General features: G+C 39.0%; 1 protein-coding gene across 4 annotated transcripts in view; it reads right to left on the reverse strand.

Annotated features, from left to right (window-relative positions):
• Positions 1 to 4,658: 4,658 nt before the first annotated feature.
• The window catches only part of HACE1 (HECT domain and ankyrin repeat containing E3 ubiquitin protein ligase 1), a 77,416-nt gene continuing 54,626 nt past the window's right edge, over positions 4,659 to 27,448 (reverse strand). For all 4 annotated transcript variants that reach the window (XM_075202842.1, XM_075202841.1, XM_075202844.1 and 1 more), the window contains 5 exons: positions 26,505 to 26,636; positions 20,276 to 20,374; positions 12,834 to 12,904; positions 8,048 to 8,161; positions 4,659 to 5,565 (listed from right to left, as the gene is read on the reverse strand). In XM_075202842.1, the coding sequence (XP_075058943.1) occupies positions 5,463 to 5,565; positions 8,048 to 8,161; positions 12,834 to 12,904; positions 20,276 to 20,374; positions 26,505 to 26,636 (519 nt within the window). In that variant the 3' untranslated portion in view covers positions 4,659 to 5,462. The remainder of the gene's footprint in view (positions 5,566 to 8,047; positions 8,162 to 12,833; positions 12,905 to 20,275; positions 20,375 to 26,504; positions 26,637 to 27,448) is intronic.

Consider the following 27,448-nt stretch of genomic DNA (forward strand, 5'->3'; position numbering starts at 1 on the left):
TAAAGATCTCTAACCCAGTCGTTTAGCCATCACAATTTGACCTTTGTCAAAATTGCTCAGATTCTTAAACTTGTACAATTTTTCCGGATTCCTTCTCATCAACTTCAAGAACGGACTGTTCACTTGCTGCCTAATATATCCCACCCCTTGACAGGTGTCATTGTAGTGAGATAATCAATGTTATTCACTTCACTTGTCAGTGGCTTTAATGTTGTGGCTGATCGGTGTATTTGTCTAATTGAACTAACACCAAATTTTATCCTTCCACAATTTGAGCAACTCAAAAAAATTTCTGTTGCTCCAAATGGTTGCATTTGGATCAGTTCATGTCTCCCCAAGGATTTATGAATCACAGTTCAAACTTCAACCACTTGCTCGATAGTTGGAGTTGTATTACTTGAAATCGTGTCTCTTAGTAGTATTTGCAAAGGTTAACGATTCGTCAGCTCAGACAGAAATCAAATCTATGGGGCAGAATCATTAATAAAATATTCACACAAGATGCCTCCGGAACAAGCGCGAGACACCTCACACAGAATTTTTTTCTTTTTTTTTTCAGAATTAACGCTGATATGGGGTACAAGCAAAAGTTTGCCTTACTTTTACCGTAATACCGGTAATAAAGTGCAATTGAATCTGCCCCTAAGAGTGTCCTTTGGAGAATATCCAATCCATTTCTTCAGATGTGTCAGTTGAGCAGCTAAATAGTCTAAGCTCAAATTGGGAAGTGGTAGACCACCAGCTTTGGTTCTACACAAAGTGCTGATTTTAGTCCTTGCACTTTTTCCCCCAGACCAAAGAGGTGATGTATTTATTGATTTTCTGAACAATTTACCCAGCATGTTGTAAAGCAGCTGTGTGGAAGAGGCAGCACTCATCATCATCATCTTCATCATCATTTATTTATATAGCGCCAGCAAATTCCGTAGCGCTTTACAATTAGGAACAAACATTAATAAGACAATACTGGGTAATACATACAGACAGAGAGGTAAGAGAACCCTGCTCAAAAGCTTACAATCTATAGGACAATGGGAGTTAGAAACACAAGGGCATGTGCTACATCATATTGCACAATGGACCAGCCAGACTGCAAAGGTAAAAGTATTGAGTGGGCTATGTGTGTTACAATGTTGGTCAGAAGATTGTTGTCTTGCGTTAGCAGTGTAGAGGATGGTAATAGGGTAATCTAGGGAAATTAAGATGATGGTTGAGGAATATCATGACCTTGTCTGAAGAGGTGGGTTTTCAGTGAACGCTTGAAGGTTTGAAGACTAGAGGAAAGTCTTACTGTGTGTGGGAGGGAATTCCACAAAGTAGGTGCAGCCCGGAAAAAATCCTGTAACCGATAATGGGAGGATGTGATGAGAGTGGAGGAGAGACGTAGATCTTGTGCAGAACGGAGGTGTCGAGTAGGGAGATATTTCGAGACAAGTGAGGAAATGTATGTTGGTGCAATTTTGTTGATGGCCTTGTATGTTAGTAGAAGAATTTTATATTGCATTCGTTGAAATACAGGCAGCCAATGTAGAGACTGACAGTGGCTCAGCAGAGGAATAACGGTTTGTAAGGGAAATCAGTCTAGCCGCTGCGTGCAAAATAGATTGTAGGGGTTCAAGTCTGACTTTGGGAAGACCAGTAAGGAGGGAATTGCAATAGTCGATGCGGGAGATGATGAGTGCATGAATTAATGTTCTTGCGGTGTCTTGTGTCAGATATGTGCGTATTCTGGAAATGTTCTTCAGGTGTATGTAACATGATTTAGATATAGAGTTGATGTGGGGAATAAACGACAGTTGTGAATCAAGGATTACACCTAGGCAACAAGCTTGCGGGGTGGGATTTATGGTCATGTTATCGACAGAAATAGAAATGTCAGGCAGGAAGCTTCTGTTTTTGGGTGGGAATATTATTAATTCAGTTTTTGAAAGATTGAGTTTGAGTTGGCGAGAAGACATCCAAGATGAAATGGCAGAAAGACAGTTAGTAACGCGAGACAACACAGATGGTGAAGAATCAGGAGAGGATAGATAAATTTGTGTATCATCCGCATAGAGATGATACTGAAATCCAAAGGAGCTTATTAGTTTTCCAAGAGAAGTGGTGTAGATAGAGAATAGCAGAGGACCTAGGACTGAGCCTTGTGGAACTCCAAATGATAAAGGAAGCAGAGCAGAGGTGGATCCAGAGAAATTAACACTGAAAGAGCGATTAGATAGGTAGGATGAGAACCAGGATAGGACAGTGCCTTCAAGAACTAGGGATTGTAGCGTTTGTATGAGGAGAGAGTGGTCAACAGTGTCAAATGCAGCAGAGAGATCCAGGAGAATTAAAAGAGAGTATTGGTCATTATTTTTTGCTGTGATCGCTGCAAGATAGCTGCTCCCTGTCTCATTAGATCGGGGGTAGCTGACTTCCATGTCACATAACCTTCTCTGCACAGTGTAGAAAGGTCACGCAGCATACTGGAGGAGTGAGTGCACCATGCTCTCCTTCCTCCCTCTGTGAGGCGCCTTTGAAGACTGGAGAGGCACTGATGCTTGTTGAGCAGGAGACTGGCAGCTCTTTTCAGGGAGCAGATGTCTCCTGCTCCAGAGATTTTCTTTTGAGAGAAAGTTGGAATTCTGCAGGCACATCAAGGTCTGGTAAGATAAGACACAACCGGTGGGTATGTTAGTTAGTGGGCTGAGGCCTGTCCTTGCCATTTCAGCCATCTTGGAGATGCACATGTTGCCGGCTATGACAACCAGGCATGTAAATGTGTGCCCACTAAAGCTCTGTTCAAAAGAACCACAATTTCACTTAAAAGCAGGATGAATGTGGCATTTATTGCAGGAGAGTAGACAATGTGCGTCCCACTCTATTTGCTCTCAGGCCACGCCCCTTCTAGAATCCATTATTGTTCTACACAAGTATTATGAATATTTGTGGAACAAAAATACATATAGCTGTAGAGCAGTGATGTCACTTGTGTGACATGACTCATTTTGAAAGTTTTCATAATCATTTTAAAAGTGTTCCATAATAGTCAGTGAAGGTAAAACAAACATGGTTTTAAAGATCACCTCATACAAGCATTGTGCTTTGTTTCAAATTGAATCTTGGGTATTATAAGGAATACTGTACCCCTTACAGTAAAATTATTATAGAAGCTACCTTGCAGCTTTGAGACCTGCATAAAAGCTCTTGGCCTACAGCCTTGGGCCTTTTATATGGTCACAGAACTCCTTGGGGGCTTTTTATTTCCTTATATTTTACAGTACATTATTCCCATTATAATTATCCCTCTCCTAGTGGCTGCAATTTGTTGGAATGTGCTAAAAACAGACAATAAGAATTGTAGGCAAATCCTCTTCACTATTACCCGTACCAACACACTATATTTCTTTACACATTTATGAATACTATAGTTATGAGTTGGCACAAGAATTAGGCTCTGGAAAAGTATTTTGACAAAGTATTGGGGTATGGATCTCTAAGGGTGTATAATATTGGTTCTTTGGGAACACTAATTATGGCAAGGAGTGTTCTAAAAGTGTAGAACCCCTCTGATAGAAGACAATCCTTAATTTATATTTATTGGTTCTAGTATGTAAAAGACTTGGAAGAACCACCTCTGATCCACCTGCTGGATTATAGTGCTTTATTATGTGTCATTCAAGAGCATTAACTGTAAGTGCTTTTATATAATTTACATGTTTAACATGCATAGAATTACTTATTTCCTCTATTGCAAATTTTCAAGCATTGCTCAAGAAACAAACATGCATAAAAGTAACAGTCCATAATACAGAACAATTGCAATCGAGATCAAAATTAGCAAATTTGATGACCTTGTAATAGCAGTATGCAAATGTATCTGTCTGTGAAAACCAAATGTGTTTAAAGTTCTCTTTTAATTAAACATGCCACTGAATAACTGCTATAGCAATAGACTACCCAAAATTAAATTCAAAAAGAATAGCATTCACGTTTACCCATTATTTTGATATATGTATTTAACTGGGTTCTTTTCTGCAATGGTATCAGCCTAACAATCTACAATTTTTGCCTGGATATGTTACCTTTGTTGAAAGTCTGTATGTAGCAAAGAAATGGAGAACGTTTCAGGAAGATATTAAACTGCTTGCATTTATAAATCTGAGTTTCTTTCATCTGATAATATTTCTCCTATTATAATTTTATGTACGATAATTACTTGTCAGAGCCTTATATTGTAACAGGAGGTATAAATGTTTGCAGCAGACATACATCTAGATTCTTCATAAAATGAATGAGCATTTTTTTTGAACAATGCAGAAAAAGTTTTCAAGTTCAGAAACCAAGGCTGTAGGTAGTTTGCTTCAGGGCAACCATTAAAATGTGCTAACAAACACAATACTGCATTATTACCACCCTTGACATGCTTTGATTTGGAACAGAAAGAATTGTTCTGTGCATGGACGTTGTTTATTCATCAATGTGCCCATAAAACAACCACTCCAGAGTAATGTGTTCACATCAATTATACTCTCGATTTAGTATGACTTAAGCTTGGTGCCACTGCTCTTATCTTTTCAATTAGAGAGCCTTCATGGCTGCAGACATAGCTGTTTATATGATTTGCGATCTTTGGTAGAACATTAGTGCAGTAGGAGTAAAAGACACAAAGCACATAATTTGAATATTGTGCCAATGTATCAAAGGCAATTTATAAAATACTTTATTTTAGCAAGCTCATTTGTACAAAAATACATTTCAGATACATTGTTCAACAACTGTATAAACAATATAGACCAAAAAGGTATAATAACAAAGATCAACAAAGAAAAAAAAACATAAAACTTCACGGTTCTCTTTCCTAGACGGTTGTAAAATGAAAAACAGATGAACTGCTTAATAAGTTACGTGGAAACCGAACTACTGAAAGGTGTAATTAAAATGATTATAGACTGTAAGGAGGGTACACTGTTGATAGCAGAATTGTATGATTACAAAACAACTCACTTTTACAACATATGCACACTAAAATGTTAAAAGCACAGAAGATACAACTGCAGATTTTAAGGTTTTGTTTTTTTTGTTCTTTTAAAACGCAAACACAATTCAGACAATGAATGAACCTTAATAAAAATAATAAAACAGTTTAAAAGTGAATTGACACAGCATCAAAACATACCACATGAACAGAACACATAAAACAAATATGAAAACACAGAAAAGCATCCTTCACTTGTACCTTGTTTTTCCAGCTGTAATTAGAAAAGCATGATACACCAGTGAAGACTGGCTATTTTTTTCTAGCTTTTCAAATCACATCTACACAAACACTTAATCTAGAAGAAAATAGATACTTTACAAATCTTTGAAAGTCAGCCCTGCCTATGGGCAGTATCTAGCCTGTTTTCCTCTTGACAGTTCTCTAAATTGGTTCTGCCACTCTGAATTGCGCATCAGTAGTCAGATGAGTTTTTCTTTCCTCATTATGCCATTGTGTAACCATAGCTTCCGCAGTGTAATGCCACAAGAAGCCTGTCCTTAAGGATTTCTTTACTTGGGTATTCAGGCAACTTAAGCATATTGATACTGTAAGACACAATCCAACAAAGTCAGCATTTAATATAAAACTGAAATGGGTAGTTGCGACATTTTGTGCTCTTAAAAAATAAAAACAAAACGCTTATTATCGACAATGTTTACAAAAAGGTTAATAAATTGAATTTTGCTTTTTTTACAAACTATTTATCATTTTACTTTCTGGCACGTACATCAGGGCTCAATAAGTATATTAGAGGAAATACGGGAGCAAGCCTAAAACATAATGGCTAGGCAGATTTCCAAACATTTTCATATGCTGTCTGCTAATATTATTTTTAATATTACTACATTTTTTAGGCACTATAGCGAACCTGATGCTTGGGATTTAACAAGCACTAACTTAAATATTACCAACAGAGTGGCAGGTGAAAAGCTTATTCCTGCAGTATTGGAGAAGGAAGAGGAATATCTAAAGGGGCACATTACTACTGTAGGAAGCTAGTGATTTTGCCACTTGGGAGGAATATTCTGTTTGAACATGACAGAACCATCCAGGGAAAGATTAGAAGTTAAAATACATCGATTACCTTACGATTATGAAAGTTATTAAAAAGAAAATATACATGCACCTCTAGTTCATATAAATATTAACTGTGTTGCATAAATGATTATTGCAATAAAAAAAAAAAAAATTTTGTGTTTTTTTCTGTAATCTAACCTTGATATACTAAACTATTTTTACACACCTTCAATGCTAATGATCAGACTTTGTAAGAAGACTAGCAGACTGAATCCCTGAGTGGAGTCTTCAAAGTACTTACATCAGATGACTGACAATATGTGTATCCCACTACCCCAAAATCAGCTGTTCATCAAGAGCTAACCAGACCATGCACTGTACACTGGCAGTTTGAATTCTTATAGTCACGGATAGGAAAAATAATTTACTTGTTTACTAACTGCTTCAGTTCCATGTTTACAGCATGGCAAAAACAGTTTCTAACAGAAATTATTGGTTAATATGTAATAATGGATGGTGGATACCCATAGACCATTTTACAGAATGCATGACGACCAAAAATAGAACATGCAATTAATTTGTGATTCAACATCTGTAGATATTCACATTCCACTTTATTCAGCAATCAACCACATGGTCATGAAAAGAGAGCAGAAGCTATGGAACATGAGGGGAAGTAAACTACCTGTGTTATAGATGGCCGTGTTACTTGTCTGTGATCCAATGAACTGTGGGGACTTGTTCATAACACAGAAAAGACAGACAAGTACCCACATTGTGTATTCATATTACATATATATATATATATATACTTCAGGAGTGAAAAATGAAAATACATTACTTTAATAGATTTTCTGGCAATACACTTTACAATTACATGAAAAAACAACCTTTTGTTTACATTTAAAAAGGTCACAAACATGCAAAGATATGTATGAATAGATTAACGAATGTTGGTAAGCATTTTAATATCTTGTCCATTCTGTTAAATATTATAGGTTATTGAACAGGCATCTCTATAGATCTGACAAGTCTGATAGAAAAGAAAAGTTGGCAGCTGTGCATGGGATATATAAGGAAACAATTTAAAAGATAATAAATGTTTGAATAAATGCAGCGAATGAACAGTAGATAGGACTGTCTTACATATAGTATTTCCTGGCTTAATAGCCTCTTCCTTTTAAACACCACACTGCCTAATGGACATTCATATACCAGAAGCTGGCAAGGCAACTTACATTTTATTGCAATGCATTTATTTATTTTTAAACAGTCAAACCAATTTAGCCTTCAAATGCAAATCACCCAGCACACTGTGAGCCATGTCTACCTCATGGATTATAAAATATCTTGAATAGAACACCCATAATTTCTGGCCGGTAGGCTAAAAAAGTTCTACTCTACCCCTGGCTAGAAAATAAACATGGAAACGTATGTCCCTTAGCGGCATGACTATGGTCCACATTATAGGGTGAGTAATCTCCTAGGTTGGTTTGCAGAAATGTTATAATTATTTACAGGTCGATTACACAAATACCTAATCTGTTAAATGCAAATCAACCTGTAAATCTAAACTTATCAAACACTCAACACACAAAAAATCAGAGATCACAAAATCAACAATTTCTCAGTAAAGTATAGAAATGGTGAAGCTATGGGGTGAAATTTGATTTCACAAATCGGTTTCAAAAAATTACCAAAAATGTTTTCACTAGTTCCTGACCAGTCAATTCAAAACAAAACTGAAGTAAATATTTTATATATGAACCTTTATATATGTACAGCTATTAAAATAAATAAAAACTATACATCTATTGCTTGAAAAAGGCGGCAAAAGGTATGTATGTTCAATCTTAACGGTTATATGGGGGGGGAAGAAAAAAGACAGAATGACGCCATAAAAAACTTTAAGAGTCAGCTCAACGTCATTAATGTCCTATTAAGGAAAATTAATGTAATGTTTACTTCACGTGTAATGTGAAAACAAAGCTGTTAATATTTAGAACATACCATGTGCTAGATGTTGGCAGCAGATTTGACGTGTATGCTACAGCTGCTATGGTGAAGTTTTGAAGCCCACTTCCTCCCATGATATATGCAAAACCACCATGAGGTACCCTGGAACTAAACAAAAAAGACAAACCATGGTTATAATATTTGTAGAAATCTGACATAGTTATAATGGCAGCACGCATGCATTGTTACAGAGCAAAAAGACAGATGGTCAGCACTTATCTTAATATTGCATATCTGTGTGTATCTAACAAAATGAAAACATGAGGTATTAGTTCATATTTTGATCAAAACATTTAAGCCTGCATCCCAGCCTCAAGGACACCTCATTGTAAGCATGTTTTTATCATATAAACGAATACCTCATTTTTTCATTTTGAAACCCAAGTGCATGATTTAGCATTTTTTGGCAATAAACTGTACTTGCCACACTCTTGACCATTCCTCTAGTCTACCTACATCATCAATCATTTGTTTTACCCCTCCTGGTGTGTCTACCCTGTTGCACATCTTTGTATCATCTGCAAAAGGCATACTTTCACTTCAATACCATTTACAATGTCATCAAGATATTAAAAAACACTGGTCCAAGTACAGATCCCTGGGTTACGCCACTGGTAACCTTTCCCTCCTATAAATGCAGTACATATACAACAACTCTCTGTTTTCTATCCTGCAACTAATCTCTTATCCATGCAACCATCTTAGGGGCATATTCAATTAGCTTTCCGGTTCGCGGGATCGCGCCGGAACGGCCCGCGAAGTCAATCCACTGTACCGCAATAACGTGGATTTTCGTTCGCAGCCCATAGGGTTGCGTACGAAAATCGGCGCTATTGCAGTACCGCATTACCGGCGATACTGCGCATGTTTCGCGTTACCGCGAACCGGAAAGCTAATTGAATATGCCCCTTAGAATCTAGTCCCAAACTTTCGAGTTTATTTAACAGTCTGCGGTGTTGGACAGTGTCAAAACTCTTACTAAAATCTAGATAAGCTAAGAAATGAGCTGTATGTGGCTAACTTCACTCAGCAATTTTTTTACATGGGGCTGCACACACATGCTAGAATTATTTGCTGAAAGTCTTGCCACGGACCTCTCACATTTCAATGGACAAGATAGTTATATACTGGCTCCAAAAGCTAAACTTGAGGAATTTAATCAAAAGGTCTGGGAGGGGATCCTGAGGCTTTGGATCTCTATGGGGGGGTATTCAATTGTCTGCGGGTTCCAGCGCGGAAAAACTATTACCGTTAATACAGTAATGTATCGCTGGATTTCAGCTCGCAGCTCCCTGAAATCCAGCGAGTAAATAACCGTATTAACGGTTTTTCCCGCACAGGATTACCGTAATAATGGTAATCCTGCGCGGACCGCGGGATTTTCGGCAATCCCGGACAATTCAATATGCCCCTAAGTGCTAGATTTGAAATAATATTCCACTAGAGGCTTCATCTGGCTGACTTATTTGTATCAGGACGAGCTGATGGCCTAAGGATACTCACCACCACTTGAGTGGTCATCACCAGCATTATTGTTGTCTATCTTATTTAAAATGTGGCCTGAGTCAGTCCTACATGATTGGTAAACCTTTACATCAATTTCAAAAGAATACCTAATACTTCTTTGTATTAGTCACCATATGTGTTGCTTTTTTTTATTACTTAAACTATCTTCTTGGCACTTGGGAAGAATTTTGCTTGTTTCTACAAGAGTCCAGATTCACTGATGAACCAGGACTTATGAGCAAATACTCGAATTTGGTTATTTTGTAAATCAAGATAAATGTTATCTCCAAAAAGCAGGTCTGTGTGGCAAATGCTCAGTAGTTTACTTGGCGTTCTCCCAAACATGCAGAAAGTAAGATCCTATAACAGTAATTATTGGCTATTGTTTTTATATTTGTTTGTAACTCATCTTATGCTCCCTTTCCCTACCCTTTTTAAGATGGAGTCTGATAATATGCATATATAGGGGCCCGATTCAATTCGGCCACATTTATGTAGGAATAACATGGCGCTAATACTATTACCTTTAATACAGTAATTTTCACCCGGATTCTTGCTCGCGGTCCCGAGGGTTGCGAGCAAAAATCAGTGTTACAATTACCATACTACAGTAATACTGAGCACTGTTAATGTAGTAACGGTAATAATGTGCAGTCCGCGTTATTCCGGATTGAATCGGCCCCATAATGCTGGGTCTAAAGAGGAACATGTATAGTTTTACAAAGCATAATGTAAAAGGCTTTAATCACTCACAGTAGAAACAAAGACTTGCCTTTTTAGATTATGAGACAGACAGCCCTGATATAATGTGTCAATCATATCCTCAATACTTCCACAAGAATTTCACCACCTATTATCTATTTTATTCTCCAGGAAAGAGCAGGCAGTTGCCATTTCCCTCAAAGTTGGTTTCCGTTGATATTGAAATAAACTTTGGACAACACAATTGGGCATCACTTGATCCTGCAGTGATCTTTATATCATCACTTTTGCATATATGCCCTAAGGAGCCTTTCAAGTTTTTTTGATTTATATGTTATGCAATGGTTTATAGACACTGCAATATAAATATTTGTTGAGGAGTGGACTTTAACCTTGTTTTTAACCTGGTTCTAGGCCATTCTTGTCCTCCTAGAGCTCCTTCACCAACTACTCAGAGCTCACAATTTTCTGTTCCTTTTTGGTAACAGGTTAATTTATCTATTGAGTGGCATAAATGAAACACTTTTTATTTTAATCCCCGTAGACATTATTCTCAAATAGATTATATATTGGTGTGCTATCAGTACACACTTCTGTGTACAATTATTACTCAGATATAAAGTCTAGGAGGACAAAAATAAGTACTTGCTCAACCAAGACAAAATAAAATGAAATATGTGGACAAGAAAAGAACAATGAAAGGCTCATTGGGGGTTGGGGTGGGGAAGTGTTGCCAGGTTCACAGGGGAGAATCGAGTGTGCTGCCAGGCTCCCAGTGGGACTGATTTCTCTCACGGAAAGCAATATTGTGCCAGGAGAGAGTGCCAGAGGACAGAATCAGGGGGTGGGGGAAGGAGAGAGAGAGAGAGAGGAGTGAGGAATATATTATATATCTATTATATATACTGGCCACCTCCTGTAATGTAATGGAGATGAGGCATATCATATGTAATCGGAAGCGAATATATAGCATTGAACGATTTTACACATCCTTTCCTGACACTTTAACAATATTCAAATCCCAACTCCTAACCCACAGTTATAAGAAGGATGCATTCCCATAGTGTTCCATCATCACCACAGATTGTAAGGCTATTGGAGCTTAGTGGGGGACCACAGTCTGACCCAGGAAGTCATTGGGATTTCAAACAGGGCAGGGATGATTAATAAATATTCTCTGTACGGCAACATATAATATGGTGGTGCTATATATTTCATAAAAAAACATATACATACATTCATGAAGACCAAAGATGCAAGTCACTTTTTGAAGGGATAATAACAACAATATTAACAAAGTGTTCAACAGAGACCTCAAATATACTATTCTAGAGGCTATAGTAATCTATGTATCAGGAAAACACAGACTGCACTGTATGTTTGAGCATACACAAGCCCATGAAGGTTTCCTTACTCTTATAGCTTCATTCCCAAAAGGCTTAGGTGTGGTGCAAGATGAAAGCAGTATAGAATACACTGTGCAGTTTATACTTTTACATGCTGTTGCATTTGAACTTTGTTTTCACTTTCACTGTTCTAGTAATAATCCATGAGACTAAATAAAACCGGCCGGTATGTGCCGGCTGAGGGCAAGTAAACAGATAAACATTTATGTGAATGTAAACCATCAGAGCACTTCTTAATGTATCTCTTCACATATATTAAAACTGCAAATGTATATAGGGCATTAAAAATATGGTTCAAGTAGCACTTCTTCATTTTAAATTATGCTCATCAATAACATTGCAATTAATTTACATAAATCAATAAAACAATGTTCGAAGGATATGTGCATAGAAAAAGCTAAGCAAGGATTAAATCAGTAAGTAAGCAAGCGCCCAAGTTAAACAGTAAGGAAAGAGGGAAGAAGTGTGACCTCTTTTGTTTTGGATTCTGGCAGTCTTTCATTTATACGTATTCGTAACACTATATTGCTTCATAAACAATATAGCCATCAGAAATCAAGTCATCATTACTCAGAGGCGAATATACAGCAGGAGACAAAAGACTTCAGAGTTATTCTTAAAAGACATTCAGGACTCATAAAAGCTACAATCAAATGTATTTGTTTTACCAGATCTATTGAATTAATTTTATGGTCTGCAGCCGGGGAAAAGAATGTTTGATTTTTTTTTTTCACTGAAGTGGTACTAAAGGTAGACTGAGACAGAAATGAGATCGTAATGAATAAACTGTACACGCAGAAAGAGACTGGAGGATGGAGGCATATTTATTTGCAAAATGAACATTTAATGATCAGGGAGCTGGAGTTACATTTTCATTTTACTCAAGATTTTGATCTACAATGACTGGCAGAAATGTTTTCTTGTTTTGTATTTATTTCCAACAAAAACAGAATCATTCATTTTCAAATCAGGTCAATAAATAAAACCTATATAATGTTTAGAGAAGAATCTTAAATCCTACTATATAACCAATTCCTGCAATGACTGAGCAAAATACAGAATGCATCTAGAAGTCATTGAAAGGAGCATGGCTTCTTCCAGATATCGTTAGCACAAACTTATGTATGTGGCATTTTGTGAAGTTATTCTTTAAGTCTATTACTCACCTGCCGGTGACAAATTGTAAAAGCAAAACTCTCTCCTCTTGAGTTAACTCTTCTACAACCTCCCAGAACCACTGAAAAAGGAGCAAGAAAATGGTTTCAATTATAAAGAATGTGTTTGAAAACAGTTTTAGGTAAAATTCTCTGTTGAAAAAATACCAGACATATTCATATATGTTGAAACACTCCAGAAAGCACAACTTCTGTCTAGAGAATGTTATGTCACAAGACATATTAACAAATGCAATACATTTTATAAAAAACAAAGACAAAAGAAAGGTTTAACAGTAGACTGAAGTCTCCCAAAAATTGAAGGGGGGAAAACCATTCCGATGTAGGGACAAAGAGTGCGTAGAAGTCATCACTGCGTGATGGGGTGATCAAGCAACTAATCGTCATTTTACAAATGCTGGAATAAACAAAATGAGGCAGAATTTTTAAATTAAAATTAGTACACCTTCCATAGTCACAATACCTACAAGAATATTCCGGTATATTCATGTAATATATATTTCTGTATGCGATTGTTAGAGATGAGGAAGTTGTGCTACACTCCAGAGACTCTCAATTGCTGGGACACTTTGGTGGATCATGAATGCTTTTGGTGCACATAAAGGGAATTTTATTTAAAAGAAAATACTCAAAATTTAATTTTTTTAAACAAATTACTTCTAGTTTATAAAACAAGAGACGCTTGAGATTTACATGTCAAAAAAGCGGAACACTGCAGATATGTATGCGTACAGGATATAAAACTGTAGACCTTAAATTGCGCTATACAATATGAAAAAGCAGTGACATGAAATTGTCATAGACAAATCTTTAACAGATTGTTCTTGAAAATTTGAATCAAAAGGTAACGCACTCTAGAAAAACAGATAATGTTAGCCTCACTGAAGTGCATGGGGATGGTACATACATTTCCAATAAAAAATTTTTTACACATACATATTGGTATTTTATGGTTAATATTCTGTACTGCTTTACCCTGTATGGTCTACTGTTTGTACTGTGTACGGCGCTGCGGAAGCCATGTGGCGCCTTACAAATAAACGATAATAATAATAAAACAGGATTTATACTTACGATAAATCTCTTTCTCTGAGTCCATCTGGGGGACACTGCTTAACCATGGGGTTGAGTAGGGAGGGGAGGAGTCTGGCACCTAAAGAGTTAACTTTTTCCTGCTGACAGCATATCCCCCCCACCAATTGCCCACATACCTCAGTTTGATTACCAAAGCCCTAGGACGAGAGGTTAATCAACCAAGATACACCACTCAACAGAGGGGGGAGTGGAGAGAAAAGAAAAACAACGAAAAAGAGGGGGACCGCAGTGTCCCCCAGATGGACTCAGAGAAAGAGATTAATCGTAAGTATAAATCCTGTTTTCTCTTTCATCCATCTGGGGGACACGGCTTAACAATGGGGACTTACTAAAGCAAACCCTCTGAAGGGTGGGACCGCTCTGATCTCCTCGCACGTAGAACACTACGGCCAAAGGAGGCGTCCCCAGACGCAAATACATTAAATTGGTAGATTTTCGTAAAGGTATGGACCGAGGACCAGGTGGCTGCCCTGCACAGCTGATCCACCATGTCTCCATTCCGTGCTGCCCAAGACGCCCCAACCGAACGGGTAGAATGGGCAACAATACGCTTCGGCACAGGGAGATTAATACGGACATAAGCCTCCCTGATAGTTAGGGTAAGCCATCTGGCAATAGTTTGCTTAGATGCTGGCCATCCCCGCTTGGAAAAGTCAAATAATACAAATAGAGAATCTGTCTTACGTATCTTTGCAGATCTCTTAACATATATACGTAATGCCCTCACTACGTCCAAACATTTATTTGTTTTCGTTCCAGGAGTCTGAGGCTCCTCTCTGAACACTGGAACAACTATTTCCTGATTAATATGGAAACCTGAGACCACCTTAGGGAGAAAGGACGGAATAGTCCTTAAAACTGCTCTGTCCTCATGAAAAACCAGATAAGGTTCTTTGCAGGATAACGCTCCCAGCTCAGAGACCCTTCTGGCCGAGGCGATAGCAAGCAGGAAGACTGTCTTCCAGGTTAAGAACCGCCACTCTGCTGAGAGTAGAGGTACAAAGGGAGGCTCCTGCAACATGCTAAGGACCAGATTAAGATCCCAAGGTTCCGCAGGATGTACGTAGGGCGGCTGGATGTGAAGCACTCCTTGTAGAAAAGTCTTAACATCCGGAAGCTCCGCCAGCCGTCTGTGGAAATACACTGACAAAGCTGATACCTGAACCTTTAAGGTTCCTAGCTTAAGCCCTGCCTCTAAACCACACTGTAAGAAGGCGAGAAATCTAGCCAGACCAAAAGATTTAGAATTGTAAGACCTCTTCTTACACCATTTTATATATACATGCCAGACGCGGTGGTATATCCTGGCCGAAACTGGCTTCCTGGCATTCAGGAGAGTGCCTATTACACCCCCAGAGAACCCTCTCGCTCTCCACAGACTGGATTCAAAAGCTCTGCCATTAAATTCAGCCGGTTCAGACTTTGATGCAAGAATGGTCCCAGAGTCAGCAGATCTCTTCGTAGCCCTACTGGAGTTACCAGAAAGACTGGTCGACCCCCCTGTCTGACCCTCCAAAGGACCCTGGGGGGCAGGTACCTGAAGCCCCAAGGCATTGTTAGGACTTCCACTGCACCTGCCAGTGGATCTCTTGTTCTTGCGCAGAACTCTGGGACTTTCCTGCCTTTTGTTCGGTTGTTCTCCAACAACCACCAGCTGGGGACTTACTTCCTCCACTGGTACTTCGAACAAAGGAAGGCCCCTGCCTGCTTCCTCCGAATGTCCCACTGAAGACATATGGGATGGATCCATGCGCAGGGTAGGGTCACGAAAGATGTCACCATCTTTCCTAGCAGCTTCAAAGACCTGGGTACTGACAGCTTCTTGTCTGACAGGACCCTGCCTATCCACTCCATCAAGGACCTTAACAGTCCCTTAACTTGAGACGAGCTGGCCCCATGAATTCTATCATGATATCTTGGACCTACCCGTCCGCCGAGGAGTTTGTCCACCGCTGGGCAAACCCAAGCAGCCGTCGTCCCACCCCACCCTCTGCAACCAGAGGCGGGTGGTAGTCATGCTGCTGGTCTATCCGGCAGCTTGGCGGAAGAAGCCCTTCCAGCTGCAGGGGCAAAGGATGACCTTCCTCTACGGGACGGTCTCCTGGTTTCCACGGCCCCTGAACTGGTAGTCTGGCCTCTGCCAGACCCGCCCCCGTAAAAAGGCTGTCTGAAAGAGCTAAACCTAGGCTTAGCCCTAGGTTTTGGAGTATTCACAGGCAAGGACGTCTTTTTACCCCCTGAAGCCTGTAAAATCCAGGAGTCCAACTCTGGACCAAATAGCATCCCACCCGTATACGGGATGGATTCTAACGACTTTTTAGACTCTGAATCCGCATTCCAAGTCCTTAACCATAACGCCCTTCTAGCTACTACAGCTGTAGCAGAAATAGTTGATGACATGGAGGCCGAATTGTGGGCCGCTTCATATACGTAGCCTGCTGCCTCCTTCAGCTGCAGGGCCAGGGGTAGTAAATCTGAATCCTGCAGAGCGGGCTCTAACTGCCCTGCCAAGGCTTCCATAGCCCTAGCTACCCAGGTAGAAGACAATGCTGGTCTGAGGCTTGTACCGGCGGCCAAGAAGACCGACTTCAGCAGGGATTCTAATTTACGGTCGGTCGCGTCCTGTAAGGCCGCTGACCCAGGTACAGGTAGTGTGGTCTGGCGAACCAATCTCGCCACAGGCGCATCCACCTTCGCCACCTGTTCCCAATGGGTCATATCCTCCTCTTGAAGAGGATATAACGCGCCAAACTTCTTTGGCATGGAGAACCTTTTATCTGGATATTTCCAAGAGGCCTCTACAATCTCTCTCAACTCAGCTGAGGGAGGGAACCTGACCACCTGTTTAGAAGCTTTTTTAAAGAGAGAGCGGTCTAAGGACTTCGTCTCCTCTACTTCAACAAACCCCAGGGTCTGACGAACTGCTTTAACCAGATCGTCCATACCCTGGTGTCTAGAGTTTCCTTCTGACTCTATTATGGACAAGTCTGAATCGTCCAACAATTCCACTTCCTCCTCCGAGTAACTCTCAGAGTCAGACCACAGCGCCTTAGCTGGTCTACGTCTTTTAATACTACGTTTATGTCTGGGATTCTCCAGTAGTTGGTTAAGTCGGTCCAGGCCTTTAGCCACTGCTGACCAACCCACCTCTCCTATCTGGGATACCCCTAGGAGGGCCGGGGAGGGATTTAATCCGACCCCTGGGGAAAATGACTCCTCTGTCATTCCTCCTGTTATACCCTGAGAAGCCACTGATGTAGATGGGATCTCTACTGGTTTAGATAAGTTTTACAAGGGTATTAACCCCTTGTGACAAGGTAGCCGCCCATTCGGGAGGCTCTACCGTCAGAATGGAGCTGTCTTTAGGCTGTAGTTTCACAGGAGCCACAGTGCAAGCAGCACAGAGCCCCCCCTGATCCAGCTGTTCACCTGTTAATTTAACATTACATTTTGAACAGACAATATGTTTGGTACGTGTTGTTTTACTTTTATCTGCCATCATAAGAAAAGAAAAACTGAATCACGTCTCATATGCACACACACTTCTCCAATAATTATCAGGAAATACAGATTAGGTTATTTAGCATATAGTATTTCTGATTAAATAAGACAGGTTTGGAGAGCTTTATAGTTTTCCTTAAACAACAGTTCTCTCAACACATCATTGTCATATAATACACATGCATACACAGAAGAAACAAAGTGATACTTAGCGGGGAAGATATGTGTCAACAGTGCACTTCTCTCCAAATGACTGCTGCATGCTGCATCTGTTCTCCTTTTGAACTTTGGCGCCAAAAGGGATCTTCCACGTGCTCACTCAGCGGGGGGGGGTGTTCCTCAAACACATTCCCCTACCACTGGAATCTCCTTCTGTTTTTCATTAACAGCGATTTCCCCTTTCTGTTCTAGGGGAAATCCTGTTAGAATGTGTTCCCTGCACAGCGCTATCACTAGCTTGCCATCCTTCAAGTACCCCCTACCATCCTATAGGAGGAGGGGACTTGGTATGCTCCAGCTGGCTTCCGGGGAAGGGCAGCAGTAATGGCGCTTTCTGCCTAATGGCAGCGCCCGTCCTGCTATCAGCGGGGAGAGTCTCTTGTCGACTGCTTTCCTCTGTCTGCGGGGCCGCCCCAAGCTGACAGGCGCTTCTCCCACGAGTCAGCTCTGTTGCAAACAGAGCCTCTCGCTGCTATCAACAAAAAAACCTCTGAAAAGCAAAGAAAAACCTATTAACAGTGAACAGCGTTCACTGTGGAGCTCTTCTGATGCGCAGCCCTTCTCCTAGGGCACCCAATTCCAACTGAGGTTTGTGGGGAATTGGTGGGGGGGGATATGCTGTCAGCAGGAAAAAAGTTAACTCTTTAGGTACCAGACTCCTCCCCTCCCTACTCAACCCCATGGTTAAGCAGTGTCCCCCAGACGGACTCAGAGAAAGAGATTTATCGTAAGTATAAATCCTGTTTTATTATTATTATCATTTATTTGTAAGGCGCCACATGGCTTCCGCAGCGCCGTACACAGTACAAACAGTAGACCATACAGGGTAAAGCAGTACAGAATATTAACCATAAAATACCAATATGTATGTGTAAAAATTTTTTATACACACACACACATTTATATACACACACACACATACATTTATATATACACACATACATTTATATACACACACATTTATATACACACACACACACTCATACATTTATATACACACACACACACTCATACATTTATATACACACACACACACTCATACATTTATATACACACACACTCATACATTTATATACACACACACTCATACATTTATATACACACACACTCATACATTTATATACACACACACTCATACATTTATATACACACACACTCATACATTTATATACACACACACTCATACATTTATATACACACACACACACACATTTATATACACACACATTTATATACACACACACACACACACACATTTATATACACACACACACAAATTTATATACACACACACTCATACATTTATACACACACACTCATACATTTATACACACACACTCATACGTTTATACACACACACTCATACGTTTATATACACACACACACTCATACATTTATATATACACACACACACACTCATACATTTATATACACACACACACACACACACACACTCATACATTTATATACACACACACACTCATACATTTATATACACACACACACTCATACATTTATATACACACACACACTCATACATTTATATACACACACATACATTTATATACACACACACACTCATACATTTATATATACACACACTTATATATGTTACCGTGAAAGACCGAAATTGGAGAATGTCGACTTTCACCAGTGAATGTCAACAAACACCAAATACGTCGGTGAAAGATCGAATATTTCATTACATTCTTGTACATTCGGACTCTCACTGGTGTATGTCGACAATCACAGACATGCTCTGGTGAAGGACGAAAAGGGAGGAGCCGACATATAGGCGACAGGTTGTTTCCTGTCAAATCCCGTGTTCTGGTGGAATGAGTGAGCTTCGTCAGTCTTATGCAAGATTTAATGGGGAGAGCATCGTTTTCTTCATTTTTTCCGATACCCTAATTTATACAGAATGGATACTGGAGTGGATTGTGATCTTTTTCTTGAAAAGTTAAATGCATTAATTGCGAGTAAACGAGAAGACAATTGTTTTTATTTTTCTCAAGAAAAGTACTCGAAAATACTTTCTGAACATTTTGAATGTACTGTATAATTGAGTAAGTTTTTACCTTCTATTATTTTCGTATCTTATTTTAAATGTACTGTGAATTAAAGTTCCTAATCATTCCTCTCAAAAAGAGAGGCGAAAATTTATCGCGACTGAACTACGGAGAAAGAAATATGAATCTCGAACATGTTCAACATTCACCATTAGTGCATGGTGAATGTCGACATTCACCGGTGTAAGTCAGAAATAAGGATATTTAACAAATATTTCGGACATACACCAAGCGACTATGTGAATGTTGACATTCACTGGTGAAAGTCGGCATTCTCCAATTTCGGTGTTTCACCGTAACATATACACACACACACACACATTTATATACACACACACACATTTTTATACACACACAAGCACTCATACATTTATATATACACACACACACACTCATACATTTATATACACACACTAATACACACACAAATAAAATATATATATATATATATATATTACACACACACACACACACACACACATACATATACACACACAATTAGTTACTGGTGATAATACGAAGCTTTGATTTTTGATTGCAATAATTTACCTGAATAACTGGATCTGCTCTCTCGTAGCCACTAGTATATTCTGTGTTTTTTGTCCAATCGGTTACATCAATTTCGGGCATGCCAGAGAGAAGAAGCTCCTTTAATTACAAAATTGTCAATGCATCATTTCATGTACCAATTTACTCTGCAGCTTTGAAATTCAATGTTTTAAAGGAGGCAAAAAGACACAGTGTTACAGAGTTTTCACATTTACGTGAAAGCAAGGCTCGCCAAAGCTTTTGTCCTAAGTAGTGACTACATTGTTATGAAGCTGTGTCAAACATTTAAAGAAATCACTAACAGAAAAAATGGCAGTTCTTGATCCACATAGACGATTCCAAATCCCAGTAACAATTTACTTTGCACACATATTTAGCTTTTAATTATTCGCAGTAACTGCAACATGCATGCATTATTTCATTTGTTAAATTAGAAAGTGATTAACAGTTTGATAGATATATTGATTGATTAAATAATTATTTATGTCTGTTGGAGGAAAATACTGATGGCTTTACAGCAAATTAGCACCTAACTAGATCAGTAACACTGCTGCTCACTGCAGAACATCACTACTGACCTAAAAAAATAAAATAAAGAGCTTACGGCTGCACAACTGAACATGGCATGCTTACTTAATAATTCAAACAAATGGGTTTTTCTTAAAATAAACATATGGCGCTAGTTCATTTTTAGTTCCTATTTAAAGCAATATTAAACCGCAAAATAAACAGTCTATCTATTCATTGATATGCGTGTTATGAAAACCTCACAAATAGAATGCAAAATTATAAACAGACTCAAAAACCATATATCCGGAGCCTTGCAGCATATATTCAGTTGTGTAACTGTTCTTTGCACCTTTAGCCTTTCAATTGCAAACTAATTTAAAAATAAAATGTGCAATATAATCCAGATAATAAATGTAAACAATTAATAAGTGTCTTATTTGTCCCCCTGTAAGTGCCATGATGTGCTCCAGAACTGCATTAGGAAATTAAGAGAACTGACTGTGCATATTTATCTGCCGCTAGTTAATAATGTGTATCTTTGATATGTGCAATGTGCAGTAATGTTGGCTTCCTATCTTGCAATTACAGAAAAGCTTATTTGCATTGGAGCTCTTCACAGCACATTGGATTTATTTATTCAGTAGATTACATTTAGGAGCCAATTCAAAATATGCACAGAAAGATAATTGCAGATAATACATTATTAGTAGCATTGTATATACGAAGGCTAGATGCCAGAGGAAAAATATCAAGAATACAGCACTGTGCTAACAACCATACAGACTGGAAAGGAAAATATAGGTTTTCTAGCAAAACACACAGCTTGGGCAATTTGTGGGATGATTATAGCAATTTACAAAAAGGAAATAACCAACATTTATTCTTTGCATCGTTGTTTATTTCCTAACTTATTGTACATTTTTGTTTCCCATTGTAGTATCATACAGGTGAATAGAATGTGTTTAAGATTTCCGAGCAAGAGGCTTTCAATCAAAATGTATTTGTAAGTAACGGGGAAAGAGATCAGCGAGTCACCATTAATCTACAATCACGTGCACACGGAGAAGGAAGACAGCATATGCTCATTAAATCACATAGCTCATCTCACATGGAAAGTGCAAAGAGAAACAAATCTCTCAGGTGTAAAGCATCATATGTCACACAAGCTTATTCTAAATTAGTGAATCTCACAGAGATATAATGGGGAGACTCAAGGGTTTTGTAACAGCAGGGTGTTCAATTTCCTGTTGTAATAATATACAATCATAATTTAATATGAGTTTATGTCAAAACATCCGAACGTCAAAGAGCAATAATATTATTCTTTAATTATATTGCTCTAACATATTAAGCTTTACATAGAATGCTTCCTCCGGTACAACAGCCCCTGCCCCACATCCTCAGTATATTTTTTGCACTGTGACAGGAAACCAGAGCAACCAAAGAAAAAGCATGTGAACACTGGTAGAACATACTGACAGTGCCACGGTCGGCCCAGTGTTACAAGGCAGCCATGCTAATCACTGTGCCACCAGGCCCACAACAATAAGCACGTAATGTAAAAAACTTCCACCCAGGTTAAAAGAAAAAGAAACCGCAGAGCACAAGACATTTTCAAAAATGAGGCTTAATCTACAAGGGTGCATTTCTTTTAAAACAGTGCATCAGAGGCATGTAAAATTCTGTATTTTTCCACATGCCTGCACATAATGTAGTCAAACAATGGGAATGCCAATTTAAAGTCCCCTAATAGGAGGTGGGTTGCCATGATCTATGTGCCATGATATCGAGTCTACCAATGTCTGGAAGTATGAAGGAAAGTTGCAGACACATGGCTGATCGTGGAAAACTGTCTCCGACATTGTTCCAGACAATCCCATAAACACTCAACTGGAAGCAGATCGGGTGATCGAGTATGCCATGACATATGTGGTGCCACTGGGCAACTAAACGTGCTCTGTATCATCTTCTAAGGGAAAGCTTGCACCCCATTCAATGCCAGGAAAATACTCCACACACCATAATGGAAACACCAGATTCCTTCACTGTTGGAAACAAGCATGCATTGCTGCAGAGGTCTTTAAATTGATGCCACACCTCTGCATACATCCATTTGTCAAGAACATGGCGAAGAATAGTCTGACCATAAAGCCTTCCACTGCTCAGTAGTCTATTGCCTGTGCTTTTTCAACACTGTACTTGCAAACTATTTCTGATTAGCAGCTTGTGCCACAGGTTGAAATTTGCAGTCCATTATCTGCAATTAGTTGCTCGCCTGTGTTGCCTTGCACTTGTGCATGGATGTCACGATTATGGGCAGAAGTATATGCTTCCGCCCATAATTTACAACAATCACCCCAATAATATATATCTACACACACACACACACATATATATATATATATATACATATATATATATATATATATATATATATATATATATACATACATATATATGTATATATGTGTATATATATATATATATATATATATATATATATATATATATATATATATATATATATATATATATATATATACACATATATACATACTCACACACAAACATACACATGCACATTTCTTAACAGTCCTTTCCCTCTCTTGGATCATAACCTTATTAGCTACTCGCTCACCCCCAGTTCTTTATCCTCCTCAGTGTCAAACTCTTCCGAGCCTCCTCACACCCGCAGGAATATTAACGCTATTGATTTTCAGCAGTCTTACACCTCTCTCCAACACCTTCTCTCCCCAATTTCTACATTCTCCTCCCCTGATAGAGTAGTACCTCATTTTCACTAAACAATAGCAACTGCCCTTGATCAAGTGGCTCCAGCGACTCTTCATATTCCGTGTAGACTTCGTTGCCAACCGTGGCATACTAAAGTAACTCTACAAAAACATTCTCGTAAAGCAGAACGTCACTGGCGTAAACCTTGTACCTCTATTGATTTCTTCACATATACTGCTATCTACCACTCCTATAGACATGCTCTTGACATTGCAAAACAAACAAACATACTTCCGATCTCTCATCTCTGCTCAGGCTTCTAACCCATATCAATCTCTTCTCAATCCTCCACCCCAAACCCTCCGACTACCATCAGGATCTTGCTTTCTATTTCGAAGACAAAATAGATAAGATCAGACTTGAAATGGTATCATCTCCCTCAACAAACAATCAGCTCAATTCCTTTGTAGCACCCCGACACCCTCTCTTCATTTGATCCCACAAATGAAGAAGAAGTTTCTACTCTCTTTTCATCTTCCTACTCTACCTCCTGTCCTCTTGCTCCCATACCCTCATAAATTGGTAGGTCCCTGTCTCCTGTGCTCATTTCCATCTCTAACTAAAATCTGTAATCTCTCTCTCTACTGGTATTTTTCCATCACTATTCAAGCACGTAGTGATTACTCCTATTTTGAAAAAGCAAAATTTTGACCCAAACTCTCTCTCAAATTACCACCTCCATCCCTCAGCTCCCATGCCCCTCCAAGCTTTTCAAGAGAATTGCCTACACTCGCCTCACACACTTTCTTACAGCAAACAACCTACTGGATTCTCTTCAGTCAGGCTTTCGCTCTCAACACTCCACAGAGACTGCGCTGACCAAGGTTGTCAATGATTTGATCACAGCAAAAACTGAAGGCCATTACTCTCTCTAATTCTCCTAGATCTCTCTGTATGAGGAGAGAGTGGTGAATAGTGTCAAATGCAGCAAACGCTACAATCCCTAGGTCCTGAAGGCACTATCCTATCCTGGTTGTCATCCTACCTATCTAATCGCTCTTTCAGTGTTAATTTCTCTGGATCCACCTCTGCTCCGCTTCCTTTATCAGTTGGAGTACCACAAGGCTCAGTCCAAAGTCCTCTGCTATTCTCTATCTACACCACTTCTCTTGGAAAACTAATAAGCTCCTTTGGATTTCAGTATCATCTCTATGCGGATGATACACAAATCTACCTATCTTCTCCTGATCTCTCACCATCTGTGTTGTCTCGCGTTACTGGCCGTCTTGCTGCCATTTCATCTTGGATGTCTTCTCGCCTACTCAAACTCAATCTTACAAAAACTGAATAAAATTGCTACACAAAAACAGAAGCCTCTTGCCAGACATTTCTATTTCTGTTGATAACATGACCATAAATCCCACCGCGCAAGCTCGCTGCCTAGGTGTAATCCTTGACTCACAACTATCCTTTGTTCCCCACATCAACTCTATATCTAAATCATGTTACATACATCTAAAGAAAATTTTCAGAATAAGCACATATCTCACACAAGACACTGCAAAAACCTTAATTCATGCACTTATCTCCCACTTCGACTATTGAAATTCCCTCCTTACTGGTCTTCCCAAAATCAGACTTGAACCTACAATCTATTTTGCACGCAGCGGCTAGATTGCTTTTCCTTGCAAACCGCTCTTCCTCTGCTGGGCCACTCTGTCTCAGTCTCTACATTGGTTGCCTGCTTTTCAACAAATCAAATATAAAATCTTCTACTAACATACAAGACCGTCAACAAAATTGCACCGACATACATCGCCTCACTTGTTTCAAAATATCTCCCAACTCGACAACTCCATTCTGCACGAGATCTGCGTCTCTCTTCCACTCTCATCATATTCTCCCATTCACAGGACTTTTTTCAGGCTGCACCCACTTTGTGGAATTCCCTCCCTCCCACAGTAAGACATATCTCTAGTCTTCAAACCTTCAAGCGTTCTCTGAAAACCCACCTCTTCAGACAAGCTTCAACCAGCATCTTAATCTCCCTTGGTTACCCTATCACCACATTCTACACAGCTCAAGACAACAACCCTCTGACCAACATTGCTGTGTGACTGATCACACAGCCCTCTCAATACATTTTACTGGTCCAATGGACAATATGATGTAGCACGTGCCTTTGTGTTTCAAACGCCCATTGTCCCATAGATTGTAAGCATGCGAGAAGAGCTACTGTTACCTCTCTGTCTGTCTGTATCACCCAGTATTGTTTTATTAATGTTTGTTCCCAATTGTAAAGCGCTACGGAATTTGCTGGCACTATCATCACCATCACCATTTATTTATGTAGCGCCACTAATTTCACAGCGCTGTACAGAGAACTCACTCACATCAGTCCATGCCCCATTGGGGCTTACAGTCTAATTTCCCTAACACACACACACACACACACACACACACACACACACACACACAGACACACACACAGACACACACACAGACAGACACACAGACACACAGACACACACACACACAGACAGATTAGGGTCAATTTGTTAGCAGCCAATTAACCTACCAGTATGTTTTTGGAGTGTGGGAGGAAACCGGAGCACCCAGAGGAAACCCATGCAAACACTGGAGAACATACAAACTCCTCAAAGATAAGGCCATGGTCGGGAATTGAACTCATGACTCCAGTGCTGTAAAGCAGAAGTGCTAACCACTACGCCACCGTGCTGCCCCAACATATATAAATAAATGATGATATAAATATATATATATATATATATATATATATATATATATATATATATATATATATAACCACTGACTATGCGGTGATGTGATTTGCTTAATTTATGGAGATGCCCCTGCGTTAATGTGCTTGGTGTCCCTCAATTATCCTTAAGATAGCTATTTTAACTAGAAGGCTATGTAATCAATGTTTTCAAGCCAAAAGCATGCATAGAAGAATTCAGCTCACCAGCTCAAATTCATCAAAAAGCTGTATTAGGGAAGGTGGTATGAACATATGGAAACCCTGCAAAAATCCATTGATCTGTGGCTGAATGGCTCTTGTCATGCGAAGTTCAGTAACAAGCTGGACATATTCTGCCTGCAATTGAAAAAAAAACATTACTAAAAAGGAAAAAAGGACAAATTCACATTCAATGTATCTGCTGTGTGTTTGATTACTAAAGAAACCCTTCATCTAACATCTAAGAATAGCTTTACAAATTTTCACACAAAAACCCACAATAATGAAGCTGAGCAGAGACAAAACACAATCCTCAAGAAAGTGATTCTTACATCTCGTAGAGTTTTCGTGTCTCTAGTAACTGGGCTTCAAGAGCTGCTGCGGATTACTGTATTAATGTATCCAACAAATTATTTTTTTTCATCATCATTTTTTTATTTTTTTTTTAAACACCGTTGCAAATTACTGAACACACACATAAATGCATCCTAAATATTGTAGAACAAGATGAGTTTTGTATAATAAAATAAACAATTGCAGAGGTATAGTGACATCTAGTGGATGTCCAGAATGTTCATTATTACTGAAAATTTCAGGAATTTGACACTTAAAAATGGTGCAATAAATTTTCCAAACAATGGTAACCTTTACTATATGTACGGGTGAAAATAAGGCCATTTATGGACTATAAATTGCCATCATTCAATAGAGACAATCGTTAAAACAGTATTTTCACATTCCATCTTCTATTAGTTGCTGATAAATCACCTCAAGTAACATTAACAAAAGAAAAAATAGGGACCGTGCAGATTTAAACTTCACCTGTTGCCTATACACAGTGCAGACATGTATTCTATTATTTAAACTTATGTTTATGAAATGCAGTATATCAATTCAGTATAAACCATTAATATTGCTGAGACAGATTGTGACAGGTTCCTAATGAAACT

The sequence above is a fragment of the Mixophyes fleayi genome, chromosome 3 (genome assembly GCF_038048845.1).
Source record: "Mixophyes fleayi isolate aMixFle1 chromosome 3, aMixFle1.hap1, whole genome shotgun sequence".
Taxonomy (NCBI): Eukaryota; Metazoa; Chordata; class Amphibia; order Anura; family Limnodynastidae; genus Mixophyes; species Mixophyes fleayi.